Source organism: Daucus carota, chromosome 2 (assembly GCF_001625215.2).
Source record: "Daucus carota subsp. sativus chromosome 2, DH1 v3.0, whole genome shotgun sequence".
NCBI classification, from domain to species: domain Eukaryota; kingdom Viridiplantae; phylum Streptophyta; class Magnoliopsida; order Apiales; family Apiaceae; genus Daucus; species Daucus carota.
The window spans coordinates 45,730,420-45,754,486 of NC_030382.2; the positions used below are offsets into that span (position 1 = coordinate 45,730,420).

At 34.0% G+C, this 24,067-nt stretch overlaps 2 protein-coding genes across 4 annotated transcripts; one reads left to right on the forward strand and one right to left on the reverse strand.

Annotated features, from left to right (window-relative positions):
• Positions 1–345: 345 nt before the first annotated feature.
• Positions 346–7,611, reverse strand: LOC108208032 (uncharacterized). 3 transcript variants are annotated; one of them, XM_064087797.1, is made up of 10 exons: positions 7,144–7,611; positions 5,772–6,039; positions 5,200–5,301; positions 4,903–4,985; positions 4,692–4,808; positions 3,060–3,162; positions 2,368–2,986; positions 2,002–2,222; positions 1,578–1,700; positions 346–507 (listed from the first exon to the last, which is right to left on the reverse strand). In XM_064087797.1, exons 1-9 carry the CDS (start codon positions 7,257–7,259, stop codon positions 1,581–1,583), a joined length of 1,749 nt encoding a protein of 582 aa, XP_063943867.1. In that variant the 5' UTR covers positions 7,260–7,611; the 3' UTR covers positions 346–507; positions 1,578–1,580. The 3 variants fall into 3 exon arrangements, with proteins under 3 accessions (XP_063943867.1, XP_063943868.1, XP_017233995.1); XM_064087798.1 differs by having other exon boundaries at positions 347–507; positions 1,578–1,697; positions 7,144–7,601; XM_017378506.2 differs by lacking the exon at positions 346–507 and having other exon boundaries at positions 514–1,697; positions 7,144–7,599.
• Positions 7,612–10,428: 2,817 nt separating this feature from the next.
• LOC108209476 (exocyst complex component SEC10b) lies at positions 10,429–23,654 on the forward strand. Its single transcript, XM_017380403.2, has 25 exons — positions 10,429–10,624; positions 11,593–11,688; positions 11,783–12,037; positions 12,125–12,199; positions 12,298–12,399; positions 14,028–14,078; positions 14,145–14,250; positions 14,862–14,984; positions 15,128–15,219; positions 15,711–15,876; positions 15,956–16,032; positions 16,164–16,262; positions 16,367–16,457; positions 17,299–17,384; positions 17,511–17,681; positions 19,973–20,026; positions 20,130–20,258; positions 20,386–20,478; positions 20,566–20,712; positions 20,945–21,042; positions 21,253–21,337; positions 21,889–21,947; positions 22,826–22,924; positions 22,998–23,081; positions 23,246–23,654. Exons 2-25 carry the CDS (start codon positions 11,593–11,595, stop codon positions 23,319–23,321), a joined length of 2,514 nt encoding a protein of 837 aa, XP_017235892.1. The 5' UTR covers positions 10,429–10,624; the 3' UTR covers positions 23,322–23,654.
• The last annotated feature ends 413 nt before the right edge of the window (positions 23,655–24,067 follow it).

The window sequence follows — 24,067 nt, forward strand, 5'->3', positions numbered from 1 at the left end:
TTTGTGCTTTCATTTATTTAAATAAATATAGTCGAATAGATTTATTCACCAGGCATCGAAAGCTGCATAACGTGTTTATGTGAATATATTAATAGACGGATACCATAATATATACATTTTAAACTTGGTTCAAGTAGATCTCGCTATATGCTAAAAACAGTAGCATGCATGCAAGATAACTAATAAATTAAGATGCATCAGTGCTGTTTACGTCGTCCTTAATATTTTAAAAATGAAATTTAATAAACCTAATTCATTATTGCTTTTTTTTTTTTTGACGAAAAGCAAAAAATTTTAATAGATAATTGAAACTCAGTCGAGACAAACCCTCGAACTGTCAATTACAACCTGATTAACATATAGCCGCTTTGTTTTCAGATCGTTTAACAGATAGAATATTTAAATTCTTTATACTAAAAAGTATTACAATCAAATCTCGAACAATCCAACCTATATGAGTTGTGAACATAGTAGCATCGCAATTGACCTTCACATAAGTAGCAGCATCTGTAGTCCAATGTTCAGAATTATCAGTTACATCAACCGATATTGGATCAACAAATGACCCCAAAAGATGAACAATTTTATGTCGTGAAAGGTGAGCTCTTACGATATTCACCACCGTGCCATATCTGATACAAGCCTCACGGATTACCCAAAATATCATGTAACTCCTTAGAAACATTACCGAGACCCATAACAAAACACACAGAAACGTCAAAACAGACACAAACATCTACGACCTTGATGACAAGGTACTCAACAAGAACTCACCCAAAAGGATTAGATCTTGGTTTTATTGATAAAACTAAGAAATACGAGAGAAGATGGAAGAACGAAGATGATTAATCAGAGGGGATGAAGGATGAAGAACGGAGAAGTGGGGGTTAGAACTTGGAGTCGACTCTCAAAACTGCAAACCCTAATTTTAGAACCCCTAAAAATGTGATTATTATCGTTTTTATTATTGCTTATTTTAATAAACTTAGAATAGCAGATGCTTGCAAATTCCCTTTCATCATATCCGTGGATAAGAGCATTAAGTGGGCAAGTCTACCTGCAACACTCATGGATATACAAACACCCAGAAAAGTTCCCTCCTTCCTTAGTTAGGAGATTGCTAATCCAGTAACCAGTATATTGCCATATGTTGTATAAATTATCAAATTTAAATTGCCAGCCACCGTACACCAGTCATAACAAACTACTTTGTGAACCAACATAACTTCTTAAAGGTATCATTAGTCAGCAGATAAATAGACAGGCATACATGTATTTGTGATTATAATATACTGTTCAATGACTCCTGGATCATCCAAGTACAATGTAGATTTTAAAAATGTCAACATTCACTCATTCAGATATGATTTATCATTTCTATAAAGTGAGAAGTGACAGACGTTGATCTAAGACAGGGAGTATGTGAACACACACAAAATTTCCCAGGAGTTCTTTTTAGGATGTGAAGTTTCTGCTGCTTATTGCCTTCATTTGCATCTCTCCGATTAGTTGTAATCTTATGGTTTCACTTTTCTCAGGTTCTAATATAATGAGAATTGAGAACACGGATAGCTCACCGATTATTGACCTGTTCTTCCAAAGTAATGATCTATTTGCAAGCATCCTCGCGACTGCAAATTACTTGTTTTTACCCCAATCTTGCATTTCTTTGCCAGCGATGAAGTTTCTCTGTCTTCCTGCTTACAAAAGTAAAAGGAGCTGAATGAAACTATATACAATATATGTTTGACATGAATATGTTTGCTCCAGAAACAAGCTTAGAAGAAGATTTTAGCTCCCATTAACACATAAGCTAAGACAAGTTTTATGTCTATTACAGTTATGATACATAAACAGAAATTGAAATTCTATAAAATAAAATAAAACGAAAAAGCGTAGTAATGTAAATTCTGAAAAGCTGCAAAGTATTATTCAGAAACTACATTCGAAGTGCAAGAACCTAGACCAGTATAAGTTCGAAACTACAACGTAAGGACATACTTGATTTAAAGATCGCAGAACCTTGATTTTGCCCCCTCTACCATCAGCACCAACAGCAATCAAATTACCCGTGCTTGGACTTGATCCTTGTACACCAGTTGAGGATAGCACTGACCCCTTATTTTGGCCTCGTCTGCACCACTTCCCTAGGTGCCATTTGTTTCCATCAGGACCTATTAACCCGCCAGAGAAGCAGATTTCTGTTTGTTGCTTAGAAGCTTCTGTGACATTTAAAAAACAGTAACACTTGAAATATATATATATAGTTGAATTGATATATATAATTAACTAAAGGAAGAGATCTCTTCTAAAAGGAAGAGTCTCCTCTTTAAAAGAATTACTCCTTATTCAGCAGATATATAATACCTGACTGGGACTCCAAAAGTTTTGACGAAGCATCTTTTCTAATATTAAGCAATGGCTGGTCAAGGGTACTATCATCAAAAAGTAGAATCGAGTCGTCATCTATGCGGGGGATTAGAGTCTCGCTCTTTTTACTGTGAATACCACTCCTTGAGACTGTATCACAGCCTTCTTTACTTAATACCTGTGGTTTGACATGGTATTTATTATCAAAAGCATTCCCTTCTGCTGAGTCTTTGTTGGCGGCTTTAGCCTTAGAGACTACAGGTGCTGAGACAAAGTTGAAATCACGTGCCGATGTAGAAATTCTAGGCTCGTCATCATCTATAACAACATAGTTACTACTATTTATAACCTTCTCGTCGTAAGTTTGGAGATCTTCTGTTCTGGGAGAGTATAAATTACTTGGCACACTATCCATTTTGCTCGTACTAATCTTGGCAGCAGCACATTCCTTAACTTGGTCCTTTGAAGAACATCTATTGATGAATGAGAAACTTGAATCACGATCCACACCAGCTGGAGCATCCCTTACTATATTAGATTCCTTGAGACCTCTCAGAGCTCTCAAAGCATCATTGTCTTTTGCTTCAATAGCTGTCTCAAGTTCTTGGACCCTTGACTGATAAAAGCAAAGATTCTCTTAGACATATTAAACATATCATACTCTCAAAAATTAATCTTTGCCTACTTACTTTCAAATTTTGTATCTTCTCTTTTGCCTTCTCCAGTTTTTTAAGAGAGCGGGCATCTCCTCTACCAAGTGCATTGCACTTTGCCATTAGTTCTTTATAACTCCTACAAAATGACATCTGGCTATGATATAATGAAAGCAGCAGATAGTAAAAGTTCTGTAAGACTACATACAAGAAATACTACAAGGTTTACATAAAACTGCAGAAGATAACAGACAACCAACAAAAATATTGTAACAGCACAATGGAGCAGCAGACGAGTGAAGACCGGAAACCAAACAGCTTACGGGGGTGTACAGTTGGGATTTTAATGGATTATAATAATCTATGGATTTTAATGGATTATATCTGATTTTGATTTTATGCAGAGTCTATTGGAGTATAGGTGAAATATCATAGAGTTGATGTTGAGTCCTTGGGATTTAAGCACAATGCTTCAAACTCTCGTGTACTATGAAGAGATTTCAAAAGGCATAAAATACACTAAACATTCCCACAAAATCCATCATTTTATGAAGACCAAAAAAAGCTATCAGATTTTATTGAATTTTTAAAAATCCCAATTGAATACCATCAAATTATTGAGCATAATTGAAAATCTTGATTATATACCACCAGCTTTTTTAGGATAATTTGAAATTCTAAATGATTACCCCAAGATTCTGATATATTTTTTAAAATCTGAGTTGAATAAACTTGTATTTCATGAATGAAAAAAAATCCTTAAAAATCTCAATTGAAAACACCCCCTAAATGTTTTTCCCAAAATACTATTTAATAACTTTTAATCTTTTGGCAATAAAGGAAACTTGAGAAGTTCAAACATTCGTCTTACTTTTATTCTGAACATTTTTAATTGATTAGAGTCCCAGTATGTGCTTCGGCCATATTCATGTAACCGTACTAAAACACAAGCATCCTTGTAAAAACAATACTAGCAGGATGAACTAACTGAAGATATATTCAAAATAAGGTAGATCATGCAGCCTATACCCACATAGCTAGTAGTAAATAAATAAGGCTAAGCGCAACTGCAACTTATACTTTATGTCAAGTCAAGGACTAGTTCCCACAACCTTTTTCAAATGTGTTAGTATTCTATATGACCGAACAGTTAAGTATCCTAAACCAAAATCTTTGCAACTAAAACATCTAGAGACATGGTTATGTTAATAATGTTCTTGTTGCCTGTCATCTTACCTCATTATTCATGCAGGATGTAAAGTCGAGAGAAAGAAACAACAATTATCAAGCAGTTTATCCACGTTTTATAAATCATAATGTGTTTTAGAAAAATCAAAAACCACTCTGCCATCAAACATAATCTCCTCTTTGAGATGAAAACAGAAAATAAAAATGAGACTCTTCTTTTCATCTCCTTAAGGGGAAGATGAATAATCCCATTAGTAGGAAAATTGTGGGGGAGGGGGAGTTTAGATCCACTTATTACTAATATCTATCAAACATAAAGCATACAATTATATATATTTTAAGGCAAACATTTGTGCATGCTGAATTCACGACATTGTAGTATAAGCATACAGCCAAATTATAATTTTGCTACAAAATATTGCTGACATCCTGAATTAAAAGATTGAAACGAACGTTTAGAGCTGATAAAGAATCACATACTTGTTGCGGATGACCAGGGACCTCTTTAGGACATCTATTGTTTCTTTGTTGTTAGTCTCCTTTCCTAAAGAAGCAAGCTTCAAAACCTCTTCTTCATCCAAATTTAAATCACACACCCTAATCACAAAAATAATAACATATTTAGCAGGACAAGCAAAAAATGAATCAGAAACTAAAGCAGCTTGCTTCTGCCTTGTCATGATCCACTTACAATTTGAGTGCAGCAAGCTCTTTGGCTAATGCAATGCTCCTTTCTTGCAGTCTCATACACTCCAAGGTTGATTTATCAAGTTCCTGTGATGCAATTGGTAGTCAAAACTTAAAAACCTCTCACAATTAGGATACTGATATGTACAATCATGCACAGGTATACACCTACGACTAACAATTTGCCAAAATTAGCCAATTTATTTATGGATGAGTGAACTTATTAATTACATATGTTTCTTTATAATAAAAGTTACTTCAGACATGAATGGAGGCAAGTACAAAGTTTGTGACCATATACCTTTGACTTTAAATGAAGCAATTGTTGAGTGACTGTTTTTTGCTTTAAAGCGTCATCTTTCATCGCTGCTTCTTTCTTCAACTCTTCCTTGCACATAGACAGCTGTACAATGTAGAGCCGGTTCATAGTGAATTGAGTAGGATGCAGATATAAACTCATATAACTGCTCCCATATTCATGGTTGCATGAAGAAAAAGCATTGACTCAACATTTATGCAATAATGTGCAATCGTGATCCTTCTGAATAATATAGTGTCGCATATTAAATTTCAAATCAGCATAACTTTCTGAAGGTACCATTGACCGTGCAGATGATAGAAAAGCATCAAAATATCTCATTTCTTGTTAAGAGACTTCAAATTTGCTTAAGACTTTAGAAAGCAAATAACATAACTAATAGCTATGACTATCTACATAACCAATTACATCCACGTGATATGATTTTATGCGTATCTTGATATTCTTGGTATTTAATCAGAAAGCAACTTCACAGTTCAGATTAATTGGTTTTTAAACCTAACCACCCAAACATAATCCAACCAACCAAGCACGTGTATAGGTAAATTAAATACCTCGACAGTGATTTCCTGGAGATCTTTCTTCTGTAGCTCTAAGGCTGAGCTTAAAGCAGATACCTTTCCCTCCAACCTTTTAGCCTCTTGACGCAATTCTTCTGGATTTCCTTCACAGTTCTGCGGTTTCTGACTAGGGCTTTGATCATGGGGATCACCAACTGACTGGAAATACAGGCGACTCACATTTTTCTCCGAACAGTTCTGTTTGCAGACAGGACAATTCTTCTTTTTTCCATTTGTACAGTACTCAAACCATTGTTGTATGCTAGAGTGTCAAAAACATAACATGCCACAGTTATAACCGTCTGAATATCATTTAGTACTCGCAACTTGTTAGCAGTTAGCACACAAGATAACTTCTTTTTTTTGTCATAAGCACACAAGATAACTTTGGCTGCTTTTTATTCCAACTTTCATGATAGCCATTTTATTAGCAAACTATGAAAGATCACATTCACCACACTTTTTTTTAACGTAAATATAACCTAAATGAAACACACAACTTCAATTAGGAACTAACCTTGTTGTATTTGAGCAATTAAATAAGAATGAACTCTACGATTTCATATTCAAACTCGCCTAATTGTATGCCTAAATCGCAAATTAGATGTGCATTCAACTGGGATTTTTAAAGATTTTTTTCATTCACGAAACTCAGGTTATTCATCTTGGATTTTAAAAAATATATCAAAATTTTGGGGTATTCAATTAGGAGTTTAAATTATCTTAACAAAAATGTTGGTATTCAATCAGGATTTTAAATCATACATAAAAATCCGATGATATTCAATTGGGATTATTTAAAATTCATTGAAATATGATGGTATTCAAATGCTGATGGATTTTTTTGAACTTCATGAAATGATGAATTTTGTGGAATTTTTCAATGTATTATATACTTTTTGAAATCCCACCATAATCCGTGGGATTTTGAAACATTGTGCTTAAATCCTAAGGACACTACATCAACTGTGCGACATTAGTAATATTTTACTATCTTAGAATTTTCATCTAGAAACCCACTAGACTCCACATAAAATCAAAATAAGATAAAATCCGTAGATTATTATTGATCCATTAAAATTTCAACTAAATACACCCTGCCCCTTGTAGACAAAAAAACTCCGGTTGATGTGTCAATACGCGAGCGCAGATACTATCTAAAATTTGGGGCCTAGGGCACAGACTCGCAGTTTAATTCAACCAATCAAAAGAACTAGTACAATTGATATTAATCAGATTAATCTTACATTCAAATACAGATAAATAATGTCACGGCAATTTCAGACTGAGGAACTTTTAGAAACAATTAAATCGAAATGATGATAAAAGATTAAAAATAATAATAAATAATAATGGAGTGACTAACCATAGCTCGTGAAAAACATGACCACAGATGGAGATGGATTGAAGGTCTTCGACGTTTGGCTTCAGCTCATCGAAGCAGATTGTGCAAATCATCTTCGCGAACGGGTTGATACTCATTGCTGTTTATTTTCTCCGGCGACGGCACTCAGGGCCTCGGTAGTTGTGCTGTTTTTTGTGCGCGATGGTGCCGGATAAATGGAGCGCGATTTGTTTCTAAAAAGAAAAACTTGCGAGGCGGGAAAAGCCAGAGGGAAACTAAATTTTCTTTGCTTCGCATTGTCCTTTATATTTCAGATTTAGAGCCTGTTTGGTAATGTGACTTTTTCTTTTCTTTTCTTTTTTTTAATACATGGTAATGTGACTTATGCTATACTGTAAATCGGGAGTTTAAAAAAACTCGGTAATTAATTATTATTTTTTATTATTTTACTTCCTCTATTTTATTATATTCATTCCTTTCATTTATGTTTTATTAGATTTATTGTTTATTATTTTTTACATTAGTTAAGTTTATATATATATAAACATATATAATTTTCTTGTATTGATTTATGTTTTGTTTCTTTTTTCAGGATATTCTGAAAGAATAGAAATTGAATTTTATCTTTTCAATCATTAAGGTCTTATTTTATAAGATTTTGGGGTCATCTTGCATGACTTTTAATTAGAAAATAAACTTTCTTGAATGAAATATTTCTCTTGTGGCAGGCAACTATTGTATTCGATACAACTCATCTAAGTGTATGTAAATCTTGACACAAAAAAAACCTCAGTAACTTTGACTTATTAATGATTTATTCTTTATTACAAATATAATAATGAAAATAAATGTGATTTACAGATAATTTGTGTCTTATGAATAATTTTTATATAAAAAATAATTTGCTGAAAAAGGTATCTCAAACTAACTTTTGACTTTAAGTCAGTTTTTGACTTATTTATAACTTTATGTCGACTTCTGACTTATTACACAAACAGACATTTTAATTTAAATTTAGAAACAACTTCAATCCCTGATAAACAGACTCCTGATAGCGATTAGACCGTGCAATATACAATCTCACTTTTAACGTGTAAATTTATGTTTTTATATATAATTTATACATTTTGTCACCATAATTATTTATATTAAGCCAACTAAAATTTAATTTATCATTTTAAATCATGATTATGACCGGGAAATATAGATTTATGATCAGTGTTTTGAAATTTTATAACTTAATTTATCTTGAACAATACGACACTCGACTATGTCAAGAGGACTTTTAACATAAATCGTTTAGGAGGGCAGTCATAAAATTGCAATCCGCATACATGGGATGTTAAAACACTTTTTTCATGGCACTACACTTAACTCCGTATTATTATAATATTATTTACACCTGCTCGAGGTCAATTCATACCAATTTATGCCTGTTTCGAGAATTTTAATGTTGATGAGATTTATTTTTAAAACTAATCTTGTTTAGTTTAGCAATGTCAACAAATTAAATACACATGTAGCAAAATGATTTCATCAACGACGCTTATCTGTTTGTTCTAAAACGAAGGCCTGCAACTGCAACCAAAAAATGTGAAACCCACGACTCTTGTAAAAGCGAGCATTTATGAGAAAACTCTAATCCCAAACATTAGGGGTGAACACGGGTTGGGTCGGTCGGGTTAGGGGAATAAAATGACCCAATCCAATTAGTTCTGTTTATAAAAAAATAACCCATTGACTAAAATAAATATACATAACCCAGTTTTGCTAATCAAAATTTGGGTTGGGTTGGTTCGATTTGAGTCGGGTTTCACAAGCAAAAACAAAAATAGACACATAAATTGTCAAGTGTCGTCAACCTGCTCCTGTTCTTGCACTTCATAATACATAACAAAATATTGTCCCAATACTAGTAATTAATATTACAACTTACCAATTAACATAGTTGTGCCCACATATCAGAAGACAGTCTTCTCATAAGTTATATAAGGGTTAAACTGCTTAGTTTTGTACAAGGGTACGCAAAAGCTTTCCATTATGTTTAGCCATCGCCCATCAGAAGTTCAGAGCAATTCTAGTTATTTAGAAACACAAACAGCAAACTATGTGGCAAGAATATTTGCAGGACATCTTGTTTGATTGTGGGATTATTAGTTTAGTTGTTTGTATATAAACGGGTTGGGTTGGGTTGGTTAAGGGTTATAAAATGTTAAATCCTGACCCAACTCAATTTATTCGGGTTTTTTGAAAATTAACCCATTTAATGATCGGTTTCGAATGGCTCGGTTTAATCAGTTGAAAAGAGGGTTGGTTTGGGTCGGGTTTTGCGGTTTGGGTCGGGTTTTGTTCACCTCTACCAAACACCTAAGTCAAAACCTAAATCACGAACCTACTCCGGCACTCCGCCATCAACTGCCACTAATTTTTAGCAACCCTCCGCCACTAATTTCAACAACCCTTCATGAATTTTGTTATCATTATATTCATCCGCTAATATCATGTATGATACATCTCAACGCGTTTTAAAAATTATTTTATATTTTAGCTGCTAATTTTCAGTCTAACTAGATTTCCAGTAAAGCAAGACTTATATATATTAAGCAGTTTTCAGAAATTTATATTATAATTGAAATTAGTTAGAGTACAAATTATGAATTTGCATGATCGCAAAAATTGATAATCAGAACTAGTCGTCTGACCTACAAATTCAAAATTTATTGAAGACTTTTTTTGATAAATTAAACTTTTTTAATCAAATCGAAATGTAATTGACGAATCAATAAAACATTTTTCAAAAATTAATCAATTTTTTTTCAATCGATTAAGGATTTTCAGAACCCTACAAATTTATATTTCATTTTACAACACCGTTATAATTATCTTTTATTTTTCATTACAATGATCTTTATCTTGTTTACGATCCTAAATTTGTTTTGATGATTAATGTGCATCTAAACTATAAAAATTATGGAATACAGTTTTGTAAAAGTTATTATTTCTTTTTTAAAATTTAGGCTTATACAATTTTAAACTCTGTTTATACTTCTAACTAAAAGTAAATATTTTTAGATGTATAAACTATACTATTTAAATACGATTTTTATATTAAATAAAGTAATCATGTTTTGAAGATTTGACCGAGCTGTGTTTTTGATTTCAGCAAAAAGTACTCCGAACCGATGTGCAATATTGCTTGCTAAAAACAAAAAACGAAATATAAAAAGAAAAGAAAATACTTACTCCCCTCGATTCCTTTACGAAAATACCCGATCTTTAATACAACGACAGCCCCGTAGCGAGGGTACAATTGTCATCCCGTCGCTCATATCATCATTGTAGTCTTCGCTTATACAGACTGTTTTCTCTCTCTAAAAATCCCTCTTTCTCTCTCTAACCTTGCTCGATCTATATCAATCGCAAAGAGTACAAAGAACAACAGCAGTGATATACAAATCATCTGCTGCAGTCATCATATCACTCTAATTCCATCACCAAAGAGGCAAGTCTATTCAATTATCTTCTAATTTAGTCACACATTTCATCGTTTAGTTACGCATTTAAATTTGTTTGATTATAGATCGTGTTTAAATTAGTTGCAATTTTTAATTTATATATTAATCTGCGATTTGTCTGAAATGATATGAGTGATTGAAGATGTATGTGAGCTTAAATTGAATTTACAAAGGTGGCTTAAACTCTGAATTGTTGTAGTATAAGTCAGAATGCTAGATAGAATGTGTTTGTAGTTCGTTTGATTTGCGTATACTTGCTAGCATTTTAGTTTTTGAATCTACGAGTAATAAAATTTTGATCAGTTGATGAATGATCTTCGGTTAGTTATGATGTCATCGGTGCACCCTGACAAAATTAAATATGAAACGGATAGAGGAATCTGAAATTCGGTTATCTTAGAAACGACAGACTGACTTGTGTTTACGGGATTGAATATACTGACTGTTTTTAGAAACTCTAGGATATTAGGGTTTTACGTTAAATATGTATGCGGAGACCTGGCGAGCTTATTGAAAGTGAAATTTTATATAACCTTACTTTGACGTACATTTGAAAATAGTTTCTACGCAAAGAATCTAACAATTAATTATATACGTCAAGTTCACATCATTATATCTAAAGCATACCGTGGAAACAAGTCTTTTTTTGGATGATAATATCCCACTCTCTATCAGTAAGCAAGAGGCCATCTACTTTTTTGAACTAGATTGCTGCAAAACAATGTGCCGGGTTTCAGTAATAAGGATCCAACTAAGATCCCTTACCAAGCAGTAATATTTTATATTACCTTTTTGCTAGGAATTATAAATATATAGAAGGAATAAAAACTCTATCTGAATACATTCTCATACTTAGTGGCACAATATTATAATATTCAGCTACGATTGAGATCAATGCCTACTATCGGTCTGGTGCTTTAGTATTTGTGTATAACTATTATTTTTTGGTTCTCAGATGAAAGAGAGTAGAAGTAGAGGCAGGTCCAATAAAACTTCGATATCCTCTTCCAACGATTCCCAGCCACTCGTTTTAAATATAGAGGATTTCAAGGTATCATCACAACTCCTAATTGGGTTGTCAGTTGTTCAATGTGTTTCAGTCACTGCATCTGGCATTGACTTGCAGTGTAATTTACATTTTGTAGGGGGGATTTTCCTTTGATGCATTGTTTGGAAACTTGGTAAATGAGTTGCTCCCATCTTTTCAAGATGAAGAATCAGAATCAGCAGAAGGTCACTCAAACAATTCTGGAAATGACACTTTGCCAAATGGTAATATAAAATCCTCTGAAGCTGGAAAATGGTCACAAGGGGATTCAAGCCCTTCATTTCCAGAGGTGGATGCTCTATTGTCTTTGTTTAAAAATTCCTGCACTCAGTTAGTTGATCTGCAGAAACAGGTATGAAAAGTAACGTGAAAATATGATATTTTCTTTTATTTGTCTGCGACTTCCTCTACTGAAAACTAATATGGCACGCCGTTAAAGATTGATGGAAGACTTGACAATCTCAAGAAAGAAGTTGCCTCCCAGGACTCAAAGCACCGGAAGACACTCACTGAGGTAGGTTGGCTGTCTGCATTTATTTAGCACCTCTTCTCATTAATTATAATTTAAAACGATGATTTCTCAGTTGTTGAATATATGCTTTGCATGAACAGCTGGAAAAAGGCGTAGATGGCTTATTTGAAAGCTTTGCAAGACTTGATTCACGTATTTCTAGTGTTGGGCAAACTGCTGCTAAAATTGGAGATCATTTGCAGGTAAAACTCTATCAATCTTTAATGACTAAGATGATGAAATGCAATCATTAAGTATCTAAAATGACAAAAAATAAGATTTTATCACAGATGACGAACATATATAACTTGGTAATGTGAGAATATCAACAAGTCTTTAGAACTCATGTGCAGAGCATAGGATTGTTATAGATGTACTTCTCTCGTAATAGCTCTAATTAATATGTTATATGTGGGTTCTTAGATTTACTCCCGTGTCACAAAATATGTGGCTGACTTTTGTTTGCAGTCTTTAGAACTCATGTGCAGAGCATAGGATTGTTATAGATTTACTTATCTCGTAATAGCTCTAAGTAATATTTTATATGTGGGTTCTTAGGTTTACTCCCGTGTCACATAATATGCGGCTGACTTTTGTTTGCAGTCTTTAGAACTCATGTGCAGAGCTTAGGATTGTTATAGATGTGCTTATCTCGTAATAGCTCTAATTAATATGTTATATGTGGGTTCTTTGGTTTACTCCCGTGTCACATAATAGGGCTGCACATGGGCTGGGTTGGGCCGGTTTCGGCCATTCAAGCGACCCAACCCATTTAGTACGGGTTAGAAAAATTTAACCCATTAATCATAAAAAGAATTAGAAACCCAACCCTACTAATTGTATGACGGGTTGGGTTGGTTAGGGTAGGGTTGATCGGGTTGAAAAATTTGCAAGATAAGCGTAATCCAAAATATGTTTTGCACCATTTTGTTGTATACAATTAGCAATAACATAGGACACTGCACCGATACAAAATATCAGGTGCTTTTAGAGTGCAAGTATTCTCTTCATACTAAGGTGGACAGCTGAATCTTAATACACTAATAACTATTAAAAATCATGTTTCCGCCATGATATATAATCATAAGAACTAGCAATGTGAGTCGTTTGATTTGAACTATAAAGCTTTATTTCTAATTGTTTCTGCACACTGCACTACACTCACTGCACATTCTATCATCAAATAAGTAAATATAGTTCCGTAAGCAACCAAAAATATTCTACTCCCTCCGTCTCTTATTACTTTTCCTGTTTCTCTCTAGCACGTTTGCCAATACACACTTTTGATCCTTAATATCATTAATTATGTATTAGTATTAAATATAAAAACTTCATTGTATTAAAGTACTCGTGAATACGAATCCAACAAGATCGCTCACGACTATATTTAGTCTTATAGATTAGACGTAAATTAGTAATTAGTCTCATGTTATGAACAGTCTCGACATATCAAACGAGAAAAGAATAAAGAAACGGAGGGAGTTTATAGCCCCCCCCAAACCCGACCCGACCCGACCCGACCCGACCCGACCCAACCCAGAAAAAGAAACAAGTACTGGCCATTCAGCAATTAATTTTCTGACTCTACTTATATATATATATATATATATATATATATATATATATATATATATATTCTTTTATAATTCTCATTACTTTCAATGACATAAGTTAGGTAGAGAAAGATAACATATTAATTATGATAAACAAGTTGCATAAAACTTTAAGATTAACTCTCACAATTAATAACTTTAAGATTTTTAATATGTGTAAATTTCGGATCAATCATATATTGTGGGACGGGATTTGATGATTTTCACTTCTTGGACAGAGTGCAGATGCTCAGCGAGATACTGCTAGCCAAACGATGGAGCTCATAAAGGTAATTATATCTGATACACTTGTCAATTATTTTTTACCTCATTGTTTTAACCCTGCTTATATGCAGTATCTGATGGAGTTTAATAGTAGCCCGGGTGACTTAATGGAGCTGTCACCGCTTTTTTCTGATGATAGTCGTGTTGCTGAGGCTGCATCAATTGCTCAAAAATTGCGTAAGAGTTTATTTTTCTATCTTGTCATGATATCGCCTCTTTGCTTTAGTATCAAGAATGTTGCTTACTAGGGCTCAAGTACCAGAAAATTGTTATTTTTTTTTAGTTGGAGTGTTGGACCTTAAGTGAATGGGTGCCAGACACAGTTTTACCGCTTATTGTCCACCTTGATGAGCAGTATTCTGCTCATGAGGGTTTTCTTTTTTCTTTTGCTTAGATGAAAAAATATATGGGAGGCCTCTATTGAAAAGCTATTTAGTTTGTTCAATTCTGTAAGGACACCTATGTTATCAGAAGGTGCACTGATGATGTATATATAAGTCACCGATACTGTTGCTGATTGACCTGTCACCTGTTGCTTTCTACACAGATAATTTGCTTCACAAAGTGTGAGAATCACATTGCTGTTACTAGTAAACTTTGTTTATTTAATTTTTTTATCTTTGAAAGAATGAATTAAAAGATATGCATAGATTTGTATGAATAAATGTTACTTTGCAGTCAATATTGCTTGCTGTGTCGAAGGATGAATAAGTTGAACTAATTTAAAGAGCATCTTAAATTCTACATGGAGCTTGCATGACAGTTTTATTTTGTTTTATCGTTTCTAGGATCATTTGCGGAGGAAGATATTGGAAGAAGGCAAAACATGACGGTCTCATCTGCTGAGGGTAATGCAACTGCTAGCAGAGGATTGGAAGTGGCGGTTGCTAATCTTCAAGAATACTGTAATGGTAATTGATTATTTGTTGGCCATTTCTTATTCACATATTTTTTTTTTGATGCACACAAGGTTTTCTGCGATCAGCCGATCACATTGTAATATGTGTGTCTTTTTATGTGTAGTTATTAAAGGCTTTCTTTTTTGCTTGTGCAGAATTGGAAAACAGATTGTTATCTCGGTTTGATGCAGCATCACAGAGGAGAGAACTTTCTACCATGGCCGAGTGTGCTAAAATCTTGTCTCAGGTAATTTGACTATTTGAGCTAGCTTTGTTGCTCGTCTAAAGAGGAGTGCTATGAATATCGCCATTCTCTTAAACAATTGTGCAAGACAAAAACTAAAAAATCAAGTCTATTTGTTTTGGAAAGTGCCGACGGTTAATCCTCTAGTTGTTATTACAAATCACATCATGCTCTGAAATCCCAAATAAACATTTATTAACTTCCAGTGGTTAGGCTAGGGTCTCAAAATATTTGAGAAATCTTACATTTTGTTTGAACAAGTATATCAAGAAGCCAGAAACCTAATGTAAGTGAACTAGACTTGTTGCAGATGGTAATTTTTACACAAGCGAGTTATGTAATTGATGCTTACGCTTACTCTTCTCTAGAAGTGCTTTGTTAAGCACATTGGAGCAACCTCTTACACTACTTTCCCCTTCTTTTTTGCTCTCTACTCTGTCACCATTCACCAATATGAAGTCATGTCCTTGATTTAACAACGTTTGTTCATGCAGTTTAACAAGGGCACCAGTGCCATGCAACATTATGTAGGACTGCGCCCGATGTTTGATGTGGAGGTCATGAATTCAGACACTGCATTACTTCTTGGTGACCAAGATTCACAACCTAGTCCGAGCAATGTCTCTCGGGGACTATCTTCACTTTACAAAGATATTACTGGTGTGAGAACAAATCTGCTGTTTCAGTTAGGAGTTTACACTTCAGAGTATTTGATGGAGTTCCTATTATTGGTTTGCAGATACTGTGCGTAAAGAAGCTGCTACCATAACGGCTGTATTCCCTTCTCCAAATGATGTTATGTCGATCTTGGTTCAGGTATATCCGGCAGATATATGATTTTGTTCATAGATCTTCGGCAGGTTCTGCATTGTCTGAAGTTCAGAAATAGTAATGTGCTAATGACTTTAAAATATTGATTTACATCATTTTGTGTTGGTGCGGTTCAGCGAGTCATGGAGGACCGTGTTCCCAAACTACTCGAGAAACTTTTGGAAAAGCCATCTCTTAGTAACCCACCTCCTCTTGAAGAAGGTGGACTTCTATTAGTGAGTTCTTCTGCTGGGTTCACATTTTATTCTCATGAGCTAAATGCCGTATTTGATGCAACTCCAACTTTTTTAACGGATTTCCTTTATGGTGATGATTTCAGTATCTTAGACTGCTAGCTGTGGCATACGAGAAAACCCAGGAACTTGCTAGAGATCTGCATGGTGTTGGGTGTGGTGACTTGGATGTTGAAGGTGTGGAGTGATTTATATGGTTGAAAAGTCTAATTCTTACTCGAGATGACTGACTTGACGTAATTGTAATATTTGGAAGAAAAAGTGACCTCAATTTTTTTAGTTAGCAATGTCCGTTGAAATTATATATGAGTTATTTAGTTTGCACAAAACTGCTCTGTTAAGGTTACTCTGCTAAAGTACTTTGGCTAGATGATATTTTGAAAAACAATGTTATAATCGTGTTCATCAGCTCGTAACCTTTACTTTATCTCCTTCTAAGAATGCACTTTCTGGTGCTGGTCACTCTCAGTTAAATTTTTCCCATGGAAACACCACATTACAAAATCTATTGGATCACTTATTCCTCCTTACCCATATGTTACTTGACCCAAAATAGATAACCCTAGAATTCTTCGAGAGGTGTAAGGGTTTCTTTGCGGGAATTACATTTATTTGAGTACTTCAATAATTTAAGGTAAAAGGTAAAAGTCTGTTAGTATATTTTTATTCATTTTACTATCAATTTCCTTGTACTATATATGTTTATATCTTCAATACACATTTTCTTATATAAATGTGAAAAAAAGTAAATGATATACAAGTGAAAATAGTAAAAGTACATAATAATTGCATCGTGATTGATATTATAATCTATTTTGGAGTGAGTGGAGTTTTATTATCTTCCCGTCTATTATTTTTTAGCAGTAACAAAATTTGAATTTCTGTTATATTCTTAAAGAGGCATGCATTCATTAAGCTATCTACAAGTTTTTGAATTTCGGGACTTCTTGCTTGACGCATGTTTTTTTAATCTTTTTATATATTAACCAGAATCTAAATTTGTAATATTGTTGTGTAGGCCTGACAGAGTCTTTGTTTTCTCCTCACAAAGATATGTATATCGAGTATGAGCAAGCGTCTCTGAAACAACTCTACAAAGCTAAGGTTTATCAGCATTTCTGTCATTCATGATATGCATGTAAATATGTGTGTGTGTGTGTGTGTGTGTGTGTTTGTGGGCGCGTGCTTGTGTTTTATAATATCACGTATAAGATAATTTTACTTATGCAGATGGAGGAATTGCGTGCGGAGAACCAGCTATCCTCTGAATCAAGCGGATCAATAGGACGTTCTAAAGGATCTTCAATACAGTCTTCTCAGCAGATATCTGTTACTGTGGTGACAGAGTTTGTTCGATGGAATGAAGAGGCAATTACTAGATGTTCTTTGTTTTCGTCTCAGGTAAAACATAACTACTTCCATAGTTTGTCATTGTTCTTCCTTTAACATTAATCTGAGTTGCCTCACCAATTACATTAATGATTCAATAGTCTTTTGTATGGTTCGCCTTTTTATTTTGTGTTTTATAGTAAGGCGAGAGATCCCATTGCATACACAACTGTATTCATATTTCTTCCCATGATCGGCACTTATACTTGATATTAATGTTGTCCCATATATCTGTGTAGTAGGCCCGTAGGTCCACATTTCTGAGGTATTTGCCTTCTGGAGCTCACGACTCCATGCATTTTTTCCTGCAAAAGGCAATAGATGGTACCAAAATAATCCCTCATATGGGGGCAGTGATGCTTGGCAAGCTTTCTCACTTCTGATTTGTGAGAAAGCTGTAAGAGCTTGTCTGCTGACAAGCTCCTTGTCTCCTTCTCGATAAGGGTATAGTGACGGGCTTTCTTACTTTGTAAGAGACTCTTCAGTGCTAATGAGCTAGCAAGAACATCTACTTCTACTCGATGTGTATATTGTGGTATTAGGCTATCATCACATATTATCTGTCATCTGCTTATCCTTAAAACATTGGCCAGCAGTGGTATTTTAAATCATATTGCTAACGCTGTTAATAATTAGGCAGTGAGTTTGCTACCAACATGTTGATCTGTGATACACTGTAATTTAATACTATGTAACACATTTTCAGAATTTTGATCTCACAAAGTTACATATCAATACTGCAAGGCTTGTTATAGACTGTAATCGGAAGTGGAAGATTCTTTAGGAAAAAAATGTATTGGCAAGAGTTAATGATATTATATTAATATATAGACTTTGATGCTGGTGGGATGTGCTTTTAAGGAATAGTGATACCTGAGATCTTTACAGAATGTAGTGGTGAGTCTTTGTTGCAAAAGATGTGCCTTGTACAGTCTTACTCTTTTACTAGTTAGGGTGTTGATCTCAAAGGTTTTGCTTTTTCTTTTTGTCGGGGTTCACATTAGTTAGGACTTTAAATATATCACACACACACACACACACACACACACACACATATAATATCTATATCTCTAGTCTCTACTATATTATTATGGCCATTGCTTTGTAATAAAGTCTACTATTAAAAACAATAAAGAACATTATGGAATCAAATAATTTTTCTATCTTCTAATTTAAACAAAAACGACCACTTTACATTTGTTTTTTGGAATTTAGATAATCATTGTTAAACTTTGTGTTTTCTTTATCTTAACGATGCATCTCTCATTAATGATTGTGTGTAAAGAGTGCTACACAAATTTATGAGTGTTCATCATGGAGTGCAACCTGAACATGGGTTTAATTTGGGGTCGATCAGTAGTACATAATTTAAATAGCAAGGTAGAGTTTGAAGCCCATCTACAACATACCAAAATATAATTTTTTAGTATTAGCAATTAGACAAATGTCCAGGGTTGAATCTCCTCAATAACTTATTAAAATTTAATAAATATATAAAATTCACACAATTAACCTTAAAGGTACAAAAATAAATAAATTAAGATTTAAAAGATAATACCAGAAATTAAGAGTTGGTAGATTTACAAGAGGTCGTGAGATCAATATTGATAATTAAATATTCACACACACAAAAAACTACATACAAATACTATGGATAATACTATATACATACAGTATGAGTTATATACATATGTAAATGCTTATCACTAATTTTTCTATATAATATCTTATGCTACTAAATCAATTAAATATGATTAACTAGATAATAATATTATACAAATGATATTTAAGGATATTGGAAATATCACTGTCAATTTGAAAACAAATATAAAATTGAAAATTTAAATATTGAAGCAGAATTAATAATATAGTAGAAAACACACCTGTGATCACGTGTTTTAAGCTAGTATATTTGAAATTTGGAGTGTTCAGTGACTTGCTCCAAGTCTCTCATCAATTAACCAGCGGATAGAACGTTCAGTGTGCTTTTTGCAGCTGATGGATGTGGAGGCAAGACATGTCAAATGTGCTTTTAATTAAAAGCTCGAGATGATGGGTTTAGAGGTTGCAAGAATAGATCAGCATTCTTTGACATTTCCTTTTTGTAGGGACAGAGTACAGACTAATATTGTGCGCATATCTTCTGCAAATTTTGGTTTGTTTTTGTGTTGGTTTATATTGGTACACCTTACTTGTGGTGTTTCTGAGTTTGTTTATTTATTTAGTGGGCGCATATTTTTATTATTAATTGCATTAAGTTGGTTCACTACATTTGTTGATTAGTTATTAATTTGTCTTTACAGTCCACCACACTTGCGGCGAACGTAAAACCCATGTTCACTTGTCTTTTAGACCAGGTAAGTATGTCCGTATTTAGTATTCCAATTTTGGGCTGTTATGCCTTTGAAATAGGTATTATTAGATTGAAATTATGATCTCCTGTCCCCTCTTCTCTTGCAGGTTAGTCAATACACAACAGAGGGTCTTGAACGTGCTAGAGACGGCCTCACTGAAGCTGCAGCTTTGAGAGAAAGGTTTGTGCTTGGCACAAACCTTAGTCGAAGAGTGGCTGCTGCAGCTGCTTCCGCTGTAATTGCTTTATTGCATATTTAAAACATTTAGCCGGCTTGCTGTCAAATATTAATAGATAGATGCCATTCTTGTGCACCATGCATAATTCGACTGAATGATGACATAGATATATTGTAATTTGTAGGCAGAAGCTGCAGCTGCTGCCGGAGAAAGCAGTTTCCGATCTTTTATGGTGGCGGTACAGCGTTGTGGCAGCAGTGTTGCTATTGTTCAGCAAGTATGTAGATTAGGCATTTAATTATTTCAGAATTTGTGATCTTTCCAGATATTTTACTGACCCTTACTGTTCATTATCCTTGCTTAGTATTTTTCGAACTCAATAGCTCGGCTTTTACTCCCTGTCGATGGTGCGCATGCTGCTGCTTGTGAGGAAATGTCAACAGCTATGTCCAGTGCAGAAGGTGCTGCCTATAAAGGGCTTCAGCAATGCATTGAGACGGTCATGGCAGAGGTCTGTGATATAAGGTTTTGCATCTTACACACACACACACACACACACACACATTTTTGTGTAGCATTCTACCGGAGAGATGTATGTATAAAATCTATAGTTCTGCCATTTTAGTTTTTGTTAGGAGTCATGCTATATTGTATTTTCCCTTGTCTAATTGTAAATGTTAATGTGTTGGCTTATAAGACTCTCGCCTCCTTTCTGAAAGTATTGTTGTCTGTTCCTTACACAGGTGGAACGGTTGCTTTCAGCTGAACAAAAAGCAACAGAGTATCGCTCACCTGATGATGGGCTCATTCCTGATCATCGTCCAACAACTGCGTGCACGAGGTATATCAAACTCACGAACTTTCAACTTCTACTATAAATACCTATACACAAGTTTTCTTGAACTACAGTCATTTAGTTTCTCTATGTTACTTTTCTGGTGCAAAATTATTTAGTCATATTTTTCTTTGCTAAATTTGGTATCTGTGCTAACTTTATTTCTAATGTTTAATCCTCTGATTTTTTTATACTGGCTGAATCACCACTTGGCAGGGTTGTTGCATATCTTTCCCGTGTGCTGGAGGCAGCTTTCACTGCACTTGATGGCCTTAACAAACAAGCTTTCCTTACTGAATTGGTATGTCAGTTTTACTTTCGTATTTATTTTAGTACATTAGTGAAACCTTGTTATGTAGCGATGTCAGCGAGCTAACTCTTTTCATTCTATAAGTAATGAGTTGATGTATGTTCTTGTAGGTAAATTTCAATTATTACAAAAAGAAAATGATATTACATTATTACTCTTTACAACTCTTGTTCATTTTTATTATGCCCGTGTCTATGCCTTCCTGAAAGCTGTTTACGATTCTTAACATGCGCAATGGCCAATGTGCATACACATACCCATTTGTTACAGTATCCATTGTATCATGACTGTGCAACATTGTGCAAACTCGCTAGAAGTTCTAAAGTTTGCTTACAATAAAAAACAGGATTATTTTATCTAAAGTCTATTATCTTCCGTGACAAGTATATCCCCTAAAATAGTTAAATTTCCACCTGTCATACACTTGTAGGCTTCTTTAATCGCAGCATTCTTTTTAGAAGATAACACTACTTTAAGTCAACATATATTGCTATACTACAAAATTTTAATTTGTAACGCTGTTACTTTGTTGTTGATTTAAGGGAAACCGCTTGCACAAAGGTCTGATTAATCACTGGCAGAAGTTCACTTTTAACCCGAGGTAACATGTTAATCTGTTATTATACTCTAGTATTGTGTTCAGTGCATTTTATTTGTATGTGCTATATCTTATATGTCCTGGGCATTTCTTCTCACAACTGAGAGCATAGAAGTGGGATTCCATGTATAGCAGATCTGAGGACATTTTCCTTTTGCAATTTTTTTTTATACAATACATTAGGCAATTGTAAACCTTTTCACACGATAGTGAAAATTTAAAATTTTAGTGTAGAAATAGGTTTATTCTTCCATGAAAGTGGAATCTCGCTACCACCCTCGTGTTGAAATATTTAATTGCAGTGTTCTATTAGCTATCAGATGTTATTCTCCTGATCCTAACTTGGTTACTAGAGTTAACCATAATTATGCTGAGATTTATTAGGTCTATCGCAAAATTCCGTGTTTAAGTCTTTGACATAGACTTCTCTCTTTGCTCAAGGTGCAAGTGAGATATGTACTAAGTCTCTTGACTCTATGTTCTTTTTTAATAATTAATGTAGTAGCAAGGATTTAGTTTACAGAAGCTTTGGAAGTGTACCTGGAATCTAACTGTTCAAACCTTAATTATGTAGGATAGTCCACAATTATTCCTTTTAGAGCATGCAGTGGTTAAACTACAAGTTCTGAAAGCATCTTCACTAATTTGCTGACAAGTGATGACATAAATTCACTCAAGTATATGATTTTTCTTGCACGTGCTACTAGACACTAATTCTTATTATGATAGGGATAAATTAAGAAGAATATATTATAGAGGATCTTTAGATAATATAAATTGAATTTAAAACTTAATCAATACTAATTTTGGCCATATATAAAATTTACTTGCTTGTTACTAATCAAAAGACTAAAGCAAAAACCACATGAATTCATGTGTAGCGGCGGGCTGCGGCTTAAGCGTGACATCACTGAATACGGGGAGTTTGTGCGCAGTTTCAATGCACCTTCTGTGGATGAGAAGTTTGAATTATTGGGCATGTAAGTAATTTTATTTTGTACTAAGATATTGTTTGGCATACCCTTTAATTTACTTCTCACTTTTAATTTCCAGCATGGCCAATGTCTTTATTGTTGCTCCGGAGAGCTTGTCAAGTCTGTTTGAGGGTACTCCAAGTCTTCGGAAAGATGCACAAAAGTAAGAGTGATGCTGTTTACAAACTATTTGTACCGTTAGAAACAAGCAAACTAAAAGGCTATTACAATCACATATGCAAATACTGCGACCTAGGAGGATATATAATTGGAGTTCTATGGGATGAGATTAATATTAATATTAACTTTTAACTGGATGGTTTTCAGATTCGTCCAGCTTAGAGAGGACTACAAAAGTGCAAAACTTGCTTCGAAGCTTAGCTCTCTGTGGCCCAGCTCTTAATGCATTTTGTGGTATGGTTTTGACAATCTATGGGTATTGGTACTTCAGCTTCATTGCCCAGTTCACACCCATCTGTGAGTTCATGATTACGATGCCTTGTTCAAGACTTCAGGTCAAACAAAGTTAGATACCTGTGGCTAAGTTTATTCTGTGGATATATAACTCCTTAGGTACATTATCAGGAATAGAAAATTACCTATAAGTATTACTATGTGGCTAAGTTTAAATTATTAGTATTTTTTACTTTAAATTGTCACAACTTCCAATTTTTCCCCGAGTGTACATTTCTGCGACTATATAGGTTATGAATTATTTCTATCATGTTTACTTTAATGAGGAGTACTTGCCATTAATCGAAAAAACTTCTTGCAGCCTTGAAGGTGAATTCTTCTTGTAAAATGATACTCCATCACAATTCACAAGTCATAGATGATTGATTTAAATATTGTTTGGCTAAGTTGATGTGTTCTCAGATATTTTTTAGGCAAGATGGTGTTTGCAAAATATTTTGTCAATTTTTTTATTGAGATTTAATATTTTCCTTGCTTTAGTTGGAAAATATTAGTTTTATAGACAAAACCAGGGCCAACATATATATAGCACCGGAATGTCCTTTTTGCCCATTGTATATTCACGAGGTTCCCCGTTACTGTGTGTTTGAAGGTGACAACCAGCAGCCATCCTTTGTTATCTTGTCACTGGAATTTGAAAAGCAAATGCAATGAATCTGATTTTTTCTTTTGGTA

Bases quoted from the DNA above. Each gene is read 5' to 3' on its own strand.
- LOC108208032 (XM_064087797.1), bottom strand. From the start codon at position 7,259: ATGAGTATCAACCCGTTCGCGAAGATGATTTGCACAATCTGCTTCGAT. The intron at 6,040-7,143 runs GTTAGTCACTCC...TTGACACTCTAG, and splicing joins CATGTTTTTCACGAGCTATG to CATACAACAATGGTTTGAGT. The intron at 2,987-3,059 runs GTAAGTAGGCAA...TGCTTTTATCAG, and splicing joins AGAAGATACAAAATTTGAAA to TCAAGGGTCCAAGAACTTGA.
- LOC108209476 (XM_017380403.2), top strand. From the start codon at position 11,593: ATGAAAGAGAGTAGAAGTAGAGGCAGGTCCAATAAAACTTCGATATCC. The intron at 15,220-15,710 runs GTAATTTGACTA...TTGTTCATGCAG, and splicing joins GTGCTAAAATCTTGTCTCAG to TTTAACAAGGGCACCAGTGC. The intron at 16,033-16,163 runs GTATATCCGGCA...GGTGCGGTTCAG, and splicing joins TTATGTCGATCTTGGTTCAG to CGAGTCATGGAGGACCGTGT.